This window comes from Rutilus rutilus (assembly GCF_951802725.1).
Source record: "Rutilus rutilus genome assembly, chromosome: 11".
In the NCBI taxonomy this organism is placed as follows: Eukaryota; Metazoa; Chordata; class Actinopteri; order Cypriniformes; family Leuciscidae; genus Rutilus; species Rutilus rutilus.
Window position 1 is genome coordinate 31,992,461 of NC_140216.1, and position 13,693 is coordinate 32,006,153.

The window sequence follows — 13,693 nt, forward strand, 5'->3', positions numbered from 1 at the left end:
CTTGTATTTATAGATATAGACGTTGTCCTATCCCTGAGACGTTAAAGCTTAATTTAAATTAAGTTTTTTTTTTTTATGTGACAACTGGAGTGAAAAAAAAAAGTGAGTGTAAAAATATGTTCATATTCCTAGGATTTAGTTGAGCTTGACATTAATTAACGGGTTGTATTAATGCTTTCAGTAAATACAAGTACACTTAAAAGTTACCTTTGAATTTGTAAAAAAAAAAAATATATATATATATCTATATATATATTGAATATTACTACTTTAAGGCTAATTTGGTATTAATATCACCATACAAAAGCATATTAAGAATTTTCTATATTTTAGGAAATGTCCATCATTGTGTCCAATTACAATGTAGTTGTTTATATTTCATAAAAATGTACACAAAAATGATAGTTGCCTGACAGAATATTAAAAGGATTCTCTTTTTTTTTTTTTTTTTTTTTTTTTTGGCTCGCATAAAACCATTAACCAATCAAATCGCCCTTTCATTCTGTATCCAAGTAGGATGACTCAGACCAACCAACTAGCGTCGAGCTTTGCTTTGTAGTCAGGCAGACATAACACAGTCGTCCAATCACAAAATAAGCCGAAAGGGGATTTTTGCTCTATATTTGTCTCAGGTAGTTTCTTTTTCGTTTATAAAATAAACGGTATCATTATTTTGTATTTGAATGAGATATTGCATTAGGTAAACTTTGTACAATGATAATGGGTATTTTTTTATGAGAAAAGCCAGGTATTTTAATGTAATAATCGAAGGTTTTCGAGGCGTACAAATGTGGCTAGCTAGCTCTATAGAAACAGCCTGGTAATGATATTAACGATAGCTAGCTTGTGCATACATACACTAAAAGCTAAAGTTATTTATTTATTTTATTTATTTTTTACAAATTATGTCATTAAATTTTGAATTATAGTAAAATAACTTCGTTTTTGTCGGTTTCGTTAAGTCGACGTCTCTTCGGCCTGTTCGAACTCACGTTAGCCTATTAGCTGCTAAGTCAGACTTGTTTATTTCTAGTGATCAATGAGAAGTTGCGTTTGAGAATTTGGTTAACTTACGCTAAAATGAGCTTTTGGTCATAAATAACCAATGGCCTCAACTAGTTTCTGGTTGGTTGGCCTTTCTGTACGCCCACATAGAGATACACATGGGTGTAATCAACCAGAAATGTGCATGTCTCATGTGTGCTAGTCGTATATTAGACTAAATCATGCATTTAAGTGATACTGTGTGATCGGATTTGATCCTGGTATCATGCATACACCGGCCGAAAGCATCAGTATCTTATGTTGAGAACTTCATTTGGCGCGTGTGTGCTGAATATGAGCAAATGTCTGGACTGGGGCAGGAAAAACAGCCCTGCAGTATTTGGGCATGGTCGCTATCCGATTGACCTGACAACAGTTTCATGAGTGGCTGTATTTTCACAACGGGGAAAATGTCTTGAGCGTTTAGGCGTGGGAGAATTTAGGCGCTTGCGTGGTTTTATTGCGTGTTTACAGTCTGTATCTGCATGTGTAAACATGGCCTAAATGTGCTAGTTTGTGGTGAAACAGATTATCACTTACAGACATGTGACGAATTGATTGTTTACCAGTAAGCAGTTTGTTCTAAGACTGTCTGGAGACTTTATGTTGTTGTGCATATTAAAGAAATACTGTAAAACAACAAATGTGCTTTTTAAAAACCTAATACCACAAATATGGTCTAAAAACTGCAAACACTACAACTTTTACTGTTGACATTTAGTTGCATTAATCAACAGTGGAATTGTGTTAGTTAACCCCTGGTTGCATCTCTCAATAAACCTATAATTAATTTACTTTTGTAAAACATGCTGTTGCATATCAGTTGCAAAGTTAGTCGAAACCTAATGTGAACACACATTAACATTTGCCTCATATTCTATCTAGAGCTTCAGGTCCAGGAGGGTTCTGAATGCAGTTTGTCAGTCCAGTGTGGTTGAGACATGGCAGAAGATCAGGTAAAGACAGAAGCCTCGGCTGGGGAGGGGGAGACGGAGCCCAGTATGCTGCTGCAGAAGCTTAAGAGCAACATTTCGTAAGAACTACTACTTTTTACTCTTTCTTCATTGTGTTTCAGAGACGATCTTAAATCTGTATTACCAGAAGAAATGGTATATTACCTTTAAAATTAAAGGGTTAGTTCACCCAAAAATTCTGTCATTAATTACTCACCCTCATGTCGTTCCAAGTCTTTCATCTTCGGAACACAAATGAAGATCTTTTTGATATAATCTGAGAGCTTTCTGTCCTTCCTTTGAAAGCTATGCAACTACCACTTTGATGCTTCAAAAAGTCCATAAAGAGATCATAAAACTAATCCATATAAATCGAGTGGTTTAGTCCAAATTTTCTGAAGAAACACAATCGCTTTAAACACTGAACAGATCGAATTTAGGCTTTTATTCACATATAAACATTCATCAACTTACAGTAAACAGACACTGTTTGAGCTTCGGCGAGAACCAATGAGGTTCATTCACGTGTTAAGTCTTCACCTGTGTGAAGTCATTAAATAACTAAATTGTTGAACCAATGTGGTTCGAATGATGGATGTGTGACAAAGTTACTATGTGAGACAGTTGTGACTAGTTAGTTAGTTTCTCCAATGATGTATCGTACTATGGTGGTTAAGCAGCAAGTTACGTCATTGTATGATGAACCCCAGCAGCTACATTGGCTCAGCTAGTGGTTCGTTTGGGCCAAGACTTCTTTTTTTGTGACCAGTGGCAGACAGTATAGAGTTTTTGTGAAACCTTTTTTAAAATGGTAGTTATAGATACTAGTGGCACAGAAATGACTCTCTTTTTTACCGTTATTACAAGAAATGTTAGGTCCTTAATTTGCACAAATATACATGTATGTTTCTTATCTTTTTTATTTTTCCACAGTAAAAATGTGCAAGGCAAAGTGGAAAAAATTTTGGTAAGTGGATAAAGTATAATGAGATTTCAGTCTTTTGAAATTGTATAGTTGATATCAAGTGTATTTTCAGTTATAGTTGTTATATTCTTATTTATAACAAGGATATAACAGAGTGACACTTTTTGTTAGCTATAGTGTGAACACTGGAGAAACACTCAAGTATCTCATCAAGGCACAATTGTGGTAGATTATATTTGAACCCACAACTATTACATTAGCAGTTCAGATCTATAACAACTAGGCTACCACCAATCTTGTTTATATTGTGTTACAACTGTGTCTGATTGTATAATATAATATTACACACTCATTCAGTTTACATGTACATTTGCAGTGTTTTTGAGCACATTTTTCCCCTCATTTCTTCTTTCTCCTTGTGACATGTCTCCTCTCAGGAAGATGTACAGCGTTTCTCTGACAACGACAAACTCTACCTTTATCTACAGCTACCCTCAGGTCCAAGTACAGGAGAGAAGAGGTACAGCTCATAAAATCACACAAATGTACAATGTACAAAATGTTATTTTTTTTTTAATATATCAATTCTGAATAGTAATATTTGAGGTCCTTTTTTAAATCCTAGCCAATCAGGCGAGCTAGAAATAACCCTAATGTGACAAGAAATGTTATATGTTATATGCTTTTCTGTGTGCACCAGTGGCGATTCAAACTCGGTCAACACAGCAGACCAGCTTCACACCTGTAACTGGATCCGTAGCCACTTGGAAGAACATCCTGACACCTGCCTGCCTAAACAAGATGTTTACGAGACATACCGGTAAGGACTGATTTGTTGTCGGAAAAGTATAGGAATTTCTTGGGAAAAATCTTATTGAAGCCAAACTGTATTGAAGATATTTAATTTTTAGTAAAATCTAGCATCCCATTCGTACAACCATATAAACATTCACCGCACTAGATAGTCAGCTTGCTGATGATATTGAAATTTCGGTGTGTATAAAACATACAATATGCTTCAAATGGTTATTTATGTATGTTTAATATGTACCGCTTTAACGACAAGACAAGGTGATGCAGCTGTTGTGGAAAAAACTAATAAAGAATACCAGTTGCAGCAGCAATCGTTTAAAGTTTGTGACACATCCAAATCAGAAACTCGGGTATCAAAATGATCTCAGAGTTTCCCAGTAGTAAATACGACTTGAGAGGGCGTGAGGGCGTTCATGACTAATTTACGACTAGGAAACTTGTAATTATGATACTTCCAATAGGCAGTATTGTGGTTACATCTAATAAATGTATATCTTATATTGGTAAATACTTTCCAGCTGTTTGCCTAGACTTTTAAGGGACAATTATCTGTTTTTTTCTGTCCATGTTTGCAGTTTTTCACAAAAATACAGTGATTGCTTACTGACCTCTTTTATATCTAAACAGGAAGCACTGTGACAACTTACAGCATCGGCCTCTAAGTGCAGCAAATTTTGGCAAAATCATCCGAGACATCTTCCCTAACATTAAAGCACGAAGACTGGGCGGTAGAGGACAGTCCAAATATCCTTTTGTCCCTGATTTAATTTAATTTGTATAAAACATAGACAAACATTTTTGCCTCAAAATATTTCCAAAACCCTATCTAGAGAAGTCCAAGACACCATATCATCAGATTGATTATACAGTGATTCATAAATGTCATGAAAACACACACATTGCACTGTTAAAGATTTTTTTTGTCAACACTCTTGATACAATGCAAGCCTGTTTCCGCCACAGAATTATACTCTCATAATCACTAGTTTAAACCTCCTTTCAGACTTTTTGCAACTGTGAGATATAAAGTTTATTTGCGAAATAAAAAGTCACAATTACCTTTTTTATTTTTTATTCCATGGTGGAATATATCTGTAATGGTTTGGTTTTTAAGATGTCTTATATGTCTAATACTTTTGACAAATGAATTTCATCCCATTCAATTGATAATCATTTAACTGTCATTTAAAAATCTCTTTTAATTTGATGAGAGTTAGTGTATAGTATATTGTCCCTTAACATAATTTCCAGCACATACTGCTATAGTGGGATACGTCGAAAGACTGTGTTAAACATGCCATTACTGCCCAACCTGGACCTCAAAAATGACCCGGTATGATTGTCTTCTCACTACAGACTTTTTCTCTAATTTGAAAATAATAAATACAGGCTATCGGTTATTTTTAACATAAACATATGCTTATGCTAAAATATTCTATTTATATATCCATTTGATGTGCCACCTCCAGTCTGAACTGACAGAACTGGTGCAAACCTACAAGCAAGAGGTCACCGAAGCAGCCTGTGAACTCATCTGTGACTGGGCCCAAAAGATCCTGAAGCGTTCTTTTGACACGGTGGTAGAAATCGCACGCTTCCTCGTGCAGGAGCACATCGTCAACCCACGCTGCAGCCAAGCCGAGCTCGTCACCTCAGCCGCTCTTGCAGGTACATGTCAAGTACAGTAAGATGACGTTACATTTTGCTCAGAGTTATTGTAGTATCATTCATATACGGTTATAGGTTTTGTTAATTTTTTTAATTATATTTTATTTTTATATTTTATTTTTTCAATTTAGTTAGAATGTTATGTTTTTGCCTTTTTTAGTAGTTTTTCTTTTTTAATATGTTTATGTAGTGTTTATCAAGTTTTAGTTATTTTAGTATTTCAACTTGAGAAATGAGAAATGTTGCCTTGGCAGCTAGATGAAATAAGTTTGTTTTTATATTTTATCTTATTTCAGATGATTTTTTTTAAATGGTTTTAGTTAATGATAATAACATTGGTTTTGCCTGGTTTATTAGGTGGATCTTCCAAACCTCATAAGGTTATCAAAAAGATTTCAGCAGCTTCCCGAGCAGGTGGAGCAGAGGAGGATAGTGGCAGTGTGGACAATAAGGTATTACTGTGCAAATAAAATAATCTGAATAATTCAAAATGATTCATAAGTCAATTTTGCTCTACTCTCTAGAACAGTTGATTCAGATTGCTGCAAGTATTTGTATAACATTTGTTTTTCTATACTGTTATGTTTCTTAACTGAATTAGATATTAATTGGCCATTTATTTATTTATTTGTTAAGTAGCCAGGTCCTAAGTTGTATAATTTACTGTCAGCCAATCATTAGCACAAAATAAATCCTTTAAGGGATAGTTCACCCAAAAATGAAAATGATCCCATAATTTACTAACCCTCAAGCCATCCTAGGTGTACATGACTTTCTTCTTTCAGCCAAACACAATCGGAGTAATATAAAAAAAAATCCTTGCTCTTCCAAGCTTTATAATGGGAGTGAATGGTACCCTAGATTTTGAAGCCCAAAAAAGCGCATCCATCCATCATAAAAGTAATCCATACGGCTCCAGGGGGGATAATAAAGGCCTTCTGAAGCGAAGCGACGCGTTTTGTAAGGAAAATATCCATATTTATAACTTTATTAACAATAATCACTGGCTTGCCAGAGTTCGAGTTCGAGTTCCGGCCGAAGAGTGACCTCTGACCCGACGTATGATGTAGGACAGGGGTGCGCAACCCTGCTCCTGCCGATCGACTGTCCTGCACAGTTCATCTCCAACCCTAATCAAACACACCTGCCTTTAATTTTCAAGTGATCCTGAAGACCTTCATTGGTTGCTTCAGGTGTGTTTGATTAGGGTTGGAGATGAACTGTGCAAGACAGTCGATCGGCAGGAGCAGGGTTGGGCACCCCTGATGTAGGATGTAGGAGTAGCGTAAGCTTAGGTGAGAGTAGTCGCATTTCGTAATTCAAACAAATAGGGCTGGGCAACACACTCAAGCTCCTCCCACATTTCTCTGTAAAAATACTCATTTTAGACCTGTTTTGTTTTGCTCTATCCTCTGTACTTTAGCGTTCATCAATACGCCATGCGTCGGGTCAGAGGTCACTCTTACGCCGGAACTAGACTCGCATACTGCCATTACCAAAAGCGAGTGATTATAGTTTGTAAAGTTATAAATATGGATATTTTTCTTACAAAAACGCATCGCTTCACTTCAGAAGGCCTTTATTAACCCCCTGGAGCCGTATGGATTACTTTTATGATGGATGGATGCGCTTTTTTGGGCTTCAAAATCGAAGGTACCATTCACTCCCATTATAAAGCTTGGAAGAGCAAGGATATTTTATAAAATAACTCCAACTGTGTTTGGCCGAAAGAAGAATGTAATATACACCTAGGACGGTTTGAGGGTGAGTAAATCATAATACATTTTTTGGGTGAATTAACCCTTTAAGGGCTTGTTTTGCGATAATGTCACATATTAACAGTAGTAAACAGTTTCTTTTTAAGAAAAAAAGTATCACTGTGATGTTTTTGGCAGCAAAAAGATAAAGACGGTGTGGAACAGCCGCCATCCAATAAGCAGCAGGTCAGTGATAAACCGACCAACAAGGTGGAGTCGGCTCGAGTGGAGGCCTACATGAAGAAGCTGCCTCAGCTCCTTCCCAGGGGCACCGTCCCAGAGAAAACCTCCCCACCGTGTCTGGCACCAGCCGATTCGGGAAGTGTTCAAGTCACTTTGCCCATTACCGTCACAACGATACCCTCTCAACCAGGCGGCACCGTCCCTCTTATGATTCTGCCATCAGGCATGAGTCTGTCTTACCCTGAGCGTGAGAAAACTTCGGTTACAGTCGCCACTTCCGCCGCTCCGACCCCTGTCGTCCAGAGAGCGCGACCGGCCGCTCCAAAGAGGGGCCCTGACCCCTCCACCTCAGTGTCAGCCGCTGGCGTTGCTCCAAAACGCAAAAGAGGACGACCCAGAAAGCCAAGACCTGAAGACATGGCATCACAGGCACTGTCAGCCCCAACCTCGAATCCAAATCCAGCTTTGCTCACAAGAGGAGTAATCCAAAAGGCCATGCCTTCTTGTGCTCCCGCAACTCCTTCGCAGTTGGTTGAAATTGTGATCCAGGACCAGCCAGGCTTGATGCTTAGCCAACTTCCGACCATCCAGGAAGTGACAGACGCTGAGAGTAGAGGCGTAGTGGTGCAGTGTCAGCCTGCACCAGAACCGGAGAAGCAGCAGTCCGTCCTGGTAATGCAAGATCCCAACCAACCCGGTTTCGAGCTGAACACCAGGAGGATGGTCATCCAACATGCGTCGTTATACAGAGAAGGACGGCCTGTTCCCCTAGAAGTGCCACAGAGCGCCATCTCGTACCTCCCGCCTGCAACGTTATTAGAGGACAGAGGAGAAGTGGAAATTACTCTGACTCCTGTGGAGCCACATGCCGGTTCCATGCCAAACTCAACAGGTATCTCCAGCTGCTTCGGCTCCTTGTCTGGAGAAACCCCCAAACCTGACGCCCCGTGACAGCAGCACAGCAAACCGTCTCCTTTCTCAGAGCCTTTCCAGTGCTTCTGTGAATCGCATATTAGCTTGTAGTCAAACTGAGGTTTACCATCTTGGCTGAGCTTGAGTGGGTATGTCTGCTTTCTGTGTAAAAAAAAAGTACAACCTGTCATTGTTGCCTTCAAACAGCAACTACACTCATATTTTCATATTAATAACATGACACATTAGTGAATTCCTGAAGATTTCAGGAATGCTGTTGAAGAGATTATACATTTAAGTGACCTAAAACAAATGTTTTGGCAAGAAAGAGTGAATTTCAGTGCATTGGAAACTGAACAGATATACTCGCAAATAACAGTCCAATCTGGTCCAGCTCAGTTCTAAACATCTAAAAAAAGACAATTCATAGTTACAGAAGACCTGCTTTCCATCCGTCTGCGTTTGTCACCACGCTCAGTGCCATAAAGGGCGGTCCGTCTTTTATTGCTCTAACCATCTTTGCATGTTTGTGTTTGTAAACATGAATTGAGACATTTGAGTGTGTTTGTAGCTGTTCAGATGACAAAGAGTTATATTACGGGTTTGCAACTTCAGGGTTCTAAAAAAGTCCCTCTCTCACCCAATGATTGGGTTAGTAGTTAGGAGTTCAGTTTTTTAAAGTATTATTAACGTCACAAATAGAGAAAGATATACAAAGCTTCGAAATTACTACATCTAGTTGCTGTTGCGAAGGTCAAGACGACACTACTGGTTCAGATGGTGCACAATGTAGGTGGATAGAAAAACGAAGACCTCTTAAGTCCCTTTAAATATGCAAATGAGGCTGTGATTTCGGGATCGTTCTCAACCCCCCCCCCCCCCACCCTCCCCCTCGTTCAGGTCTGTCCAGTCGTTTTCTTACAGCAACATAAATAGCACTTAACAGATGTAAATAGTTTATCTGTGAGCCCAGAAGAATATCTTCATAGGTTAAAATTTAATTTTTTTCTCCAAATGTATAGCCATCGTCACTATATTGCTACTATGAAATATTATTCCTATTATTAGTTACTAGTAAAGTGTGCACTGTCACCCTAAAAGCATGTACAAAAAAAAATGAGATGATGTTAAATTTCTAAAATTTGATTATATTATTTAAATTTAGACTGAAATATGTACTAATTATTTATTTATTTAGTAAAAACAAAAACACAACAGCTTCTCTTTGTGTTGATCATCTCTTAAAAGAGAATTTTGCTCTATTTCTATAGCCTTTAAATACACTATTTTTATCAGTGCTTTGTGTTTCAGATATCACACTTGATCTTAGCCAAAAGTTAATAAATGTGAGAGAAAAGTGTTGTGATAAAATTGTCATTTAATTTGGAATTTCGTCATTATTATTTACAAAATGATCATTAATTTGATTTTAGCTTTATTAAATTCAAAAGTATTGAAAGGCTATGAACTGAGGTTAAAAATCTCCTTTAAAGTTTACTCAAGATGATATAATCTCAGCGGAGGCTGTTGATGGATAAAGGGGTTAAATAGGCAATTCGTTTAAAAAACAAAGCCACTCCAATTATTTATGAAGAGATTTGGAGTCAGATGTAGTTATTTATTCAAATATTGTAGTAATATATGTGAGATGGGAAATGAGTGGAAGTGATAACTTTACTAAAGAGTAATGGTGCTTTAAAAAAGCGAAACGGGTTTAACTACGCAAATGATTGTGATTCACAACGCAGTGATTTCAGCAATCAGCAGTTTGACTGCACTGAACGTCCGCTGCTCACTGGTACTGAATTACTACGGTACAATGTTAGCAGAACGGTAACGGCTGTCAGACAGCCTGCTAGCGGTGCATCAGCAGAAAACACATTTAGGCTCGTCAAATGAATGCGCTATAAATGTCTTGTTTAATTCTGCTCAGTTTACTCAAGGTTTAAATTTTGACTCTAACCAAAATTAATTGAAGTCTTTATTATAATTGAAGGAGCTTTTATTTTGTGGTATTGGTAGGGCCTGTTGCATTTTGATCGTTTGTGTTTTATATTATGATTTATTTTCCCTTGTAAAGGCAGTGCACAGTTCTAATATTCTGCCTCATTTGCAGTCTTGAGATTTCAATACTTACGTTCTATCTCAATATCCTGACAACAGCAATTCTGTGTCCTGTGAAATAAAATATCTGACTTACTTTTTTAAAGAATACATTGACAAAAAAAACATGTAATTTACATTAATAACCACAAACAGTTAATGAAGTCATTTACTGAGACGGTTCTTAATTGCAACGTTCAAATGAATGACTGAAAACTGGAACCTTAGATTAATGTGGGTCTGAGAAATTACATAGTTGAGGAATGAGTGTAAATAATCAGATTTGACAGATCTGAAGCAGAAAAGTTCCTTTTTATACCTGAAAAGTGATTGAAAGCAGTTTAAAAGTGTTATTGTATGGAAGCTTGTTTACGCCAGGAAATAAAATAACTAATTGTGACTTTTTTCTCCCAATTGTGAGATATAAACTCACATTTTTTACTTTTTATCTCGCAATCGAGTTCTCGCAATTCTGACTTTTTCTCTCTCGAAATTGTGAGTTAATTTTATTTCTCAGAATTGAGACATCTAAACTCTCAATTCGGACTTTTTATCTCGCAATTGAGTAGTTTCACAATTCAGATTTTTTCGCAGTTGAGTTTAAATCTCGCAATTCTGACTTTTCTCGCAATCGAGTTTATATCTCGCAATTCTCTATTTTTTTACTCAGAATTTAGAGATTTGAGAGAACTCGCAATTGTACTGTATGTTATGAAGTACGAATTGCGAAATAAAAACTCGATTTTATTTCTCAGAATTGAGAAAGTTGGAGTTGCGAGTTATGAAGTCAGAATTGCGAGATTCAAACTTGCAATTGCGAGTTATAAAGTCCGGCGAGCTATAAACTCGCAATTCGTACTTTTTTATCGCAATTGTGAGTTAATTTCTCAGAATTGAGACATCTAAACTCGCAATTCTGACTTTTTATCTCACAATTGAGTAGTTTCACAATTCGGATTTTTTCGCAGTTGAGTTTAAATCTCGCAATTCTGACTTTTCTCGCAATCGAGTTTATATCTCGCAATTCTCTATTTTTTTACTCAGAATTTAGAGATTTGAGAGAACTCGCAATTGTACTGTATGTTATGAAGTCCGAATTGCGAAATAAAAACTCGATTTTATTTCTCAGAATTGAGAAAGTTGGAGTTGCGAGTTATGAAGTCAGAATTGCGAGATTCAAACTTGCAATTGCGAGTTATAAAGTCCGGCGAGCTATAAACTCGCAATTCGTACTTTTTTATCGCAATTGTGAGTTAATTTCTCAGAATTGAGACATCTAAACTCGCAATTCTGACTTTTTATCTCGCAATTGAGTAGTTTCACAATTCGGATTTTTTCGCAGTTGAGTTTAAATCTCGCAATTCTGACTTTTCTCGCAATCAAGTTTATATCTCGCAATTCTCAATTTTTTTACTCAGAATTGAGAGATTTGAGAGAACTCGCAATTGTACTGTAAGTTATGAAGTCCGAATTGCAAAATAAAAACTCGATTTTATTTCTCAGAATTGAGAAAGTTGCGAGTTATGAAGTCAGAATTGCGAGATTCAAACTTGCAATTGCGAGTTATAAAGTCCGGTGAGCTATAAACTCGCAATTCTTACTTTTTTATCGCAATTGTGAGTTAATTTCTCAGAATTGAGAAATATAAACTTGCAATTGCAAGTTATAAAGCCAGAATTGCAAGATAAAATTTGCAATTGTGCGTTATGAAGTCCGAATTGCAAGATATAAACTTGCAATTACAAGTTATAAAGTCTTGCGAGATAAAAACTTGCAGGTCTGACTTTTTTTCCTCACAATTCTGATTTTATTTCTCAGAATTGAGAAATCTAAACTCGGAATTGTCCGTTATAAACTCGCAGTTGCAAAGTTATGAAGTCCGAAATGCAAGATATAAACTCGCTATTCTGAAAAAAAGGTCAGAATTGTGAGATACAAACTTTTTCGCAGTCACCTTTTTTTTTTTTTTTTTTTTTTTGTGGCGGAAATGAGCTTCCATATTATTCCATGGGAATAAACGAAACATTCGGGCGTATGATCACTTCCATCCATTTATGGATAGATTATTCATATCCTCATAGTCCATTGACAAATAATGTCATTTTTTGTTGCAAGTACGTCACACCGCGGAAATGTAAAACGTTCAGTACAACATAGTGCCTCATACAAACCACTGTGCTCTGTAAATATCCATTTTCTTTGCATTATTTATGAGGTTGTGATTACGCTCTGAAGCGTGGAGTGCATCGTTTTGTTTTTACTGTTTGGTAAAGGCTCACAAAACTGTTGCCCTCAAAAAGAAGGAAAACCAAAATGACACGCTGGTCACATGAGTGGTCGAGGTGACGATCGTGTGTTGTAATTACCCATCAGTGTTGGCAATTCTTATGTTTCATTGTGACAAACTCAAAAGAAACCAATTGCGAACTTGTCTAGCACATTAACTTCTAGAATTGTTCATTCGTTTTTCTATCAACCCCGTGGAATCTGCGTACGTGTTCATTTGTTGTGCGTGTCAGTACTATGCTATATGAGTTTACCCTGCCATTTTTACCATAGACATCTAACATGTCTAATGTTATAATCTAAGTACCAGCTCTTTTTCAGTCAGTCCATGCATGGTTTGTGTATTGAATGTGTTTTTAAAAAGTTACAAAAGGATCTGACATTTGTTCGGAGTTGGGCAGTTTCTTTTTAAAACATTTGAACCCTGGTGTTTGTCTTGCACTTTAATTTTCTCAACGGAAAGCACACAGGGGGAGAAAAAGATGAAATGCAGCACCTTGTACATTGTTTGTTTTTGTACTTATAAAGTCCTCTTTTCGAAAAGGTTTTCTTTTTTGTATTTCATGTTTTTTCATGGTAAAAGTGTACAATTGGACATCTTCCATATAAAACAATGAAATGAAATTATCTCTGACTGTGAGCACATTTTCATAAATCAGCACTAATAAACAATATGTATGATGTGTTTCTTTATATCAAGTGTTTGTGAACTACTTAATGATATATAATTATATTTATATAACTTCTCAATAGTTCTTAATTCTTATATCTCTTAGGATACAGATTTTAAAAATGTCAGTTTTACTTTTGAGTTGCAGTTAGAATGCTGATAAGATTTGAAAAGTAATAATAATTAAAAAAAGCAAATTCCTAACTGTTTCAGCCTAAATAAATTACATTCAATATTTGATATAATAATTACATATTTTTTAAAATATAATATAATAAATGAATGGAGCTTCATGCACTAATACCTATAAGTTTGGGGTCATAATGAATTTTTTATGTTTTTGAAAAGCCTTCTTTCAGTGTTCACCGAGGCTGCAGTT

General features: G+C 36.4%; 1 protein-coding gene across 2 annotated transcripts; it reads left to right on the forward strand.

Moving 5' to 3' along the window:
* Positions 1–579: 579 nt before the first annotated feature.
* Positions 580–13,331, forward strand: rfx5 (regulatory factor X, 5). 2 transcript variants are annotated; one of them, XM_084423551.1, is made up of 10 exons: positions 580–632; positions 1,930–2,077; positions 2,931–2,964; positions 3,360–3,442; positions 3,623–3,742; positions 4,363–4,479; positions 4,990–5,068; positions 5,205–5,403; positions 5,761–5,855; positions 7,299–13,331. In XM_084423551.1, the coding sequence occupies exons 2-10, from the start codon at positions 1,986–1,988 to the stop codon at positions 8,292–8,294; spliced, it is 1,815 nt and encodes a 604-aa protein (XP_084279677.1). In that variant the 5' UTR covers positions 580–632; positions 1,930–1,985; the 3' UTR covers positions 8,295–13,331. The 2 variants fall into 2 exon arrangements, with proteins under 2 accessions (XP_084279677.1, XP_084279678.1); XM_084423552.1 differs by lacking the exon at positions 580–632 and adding an exon at positions 780–820.
* The last annotated feature ends 362 nt before the right edge of the window (positions 13,332–13,693 follow it).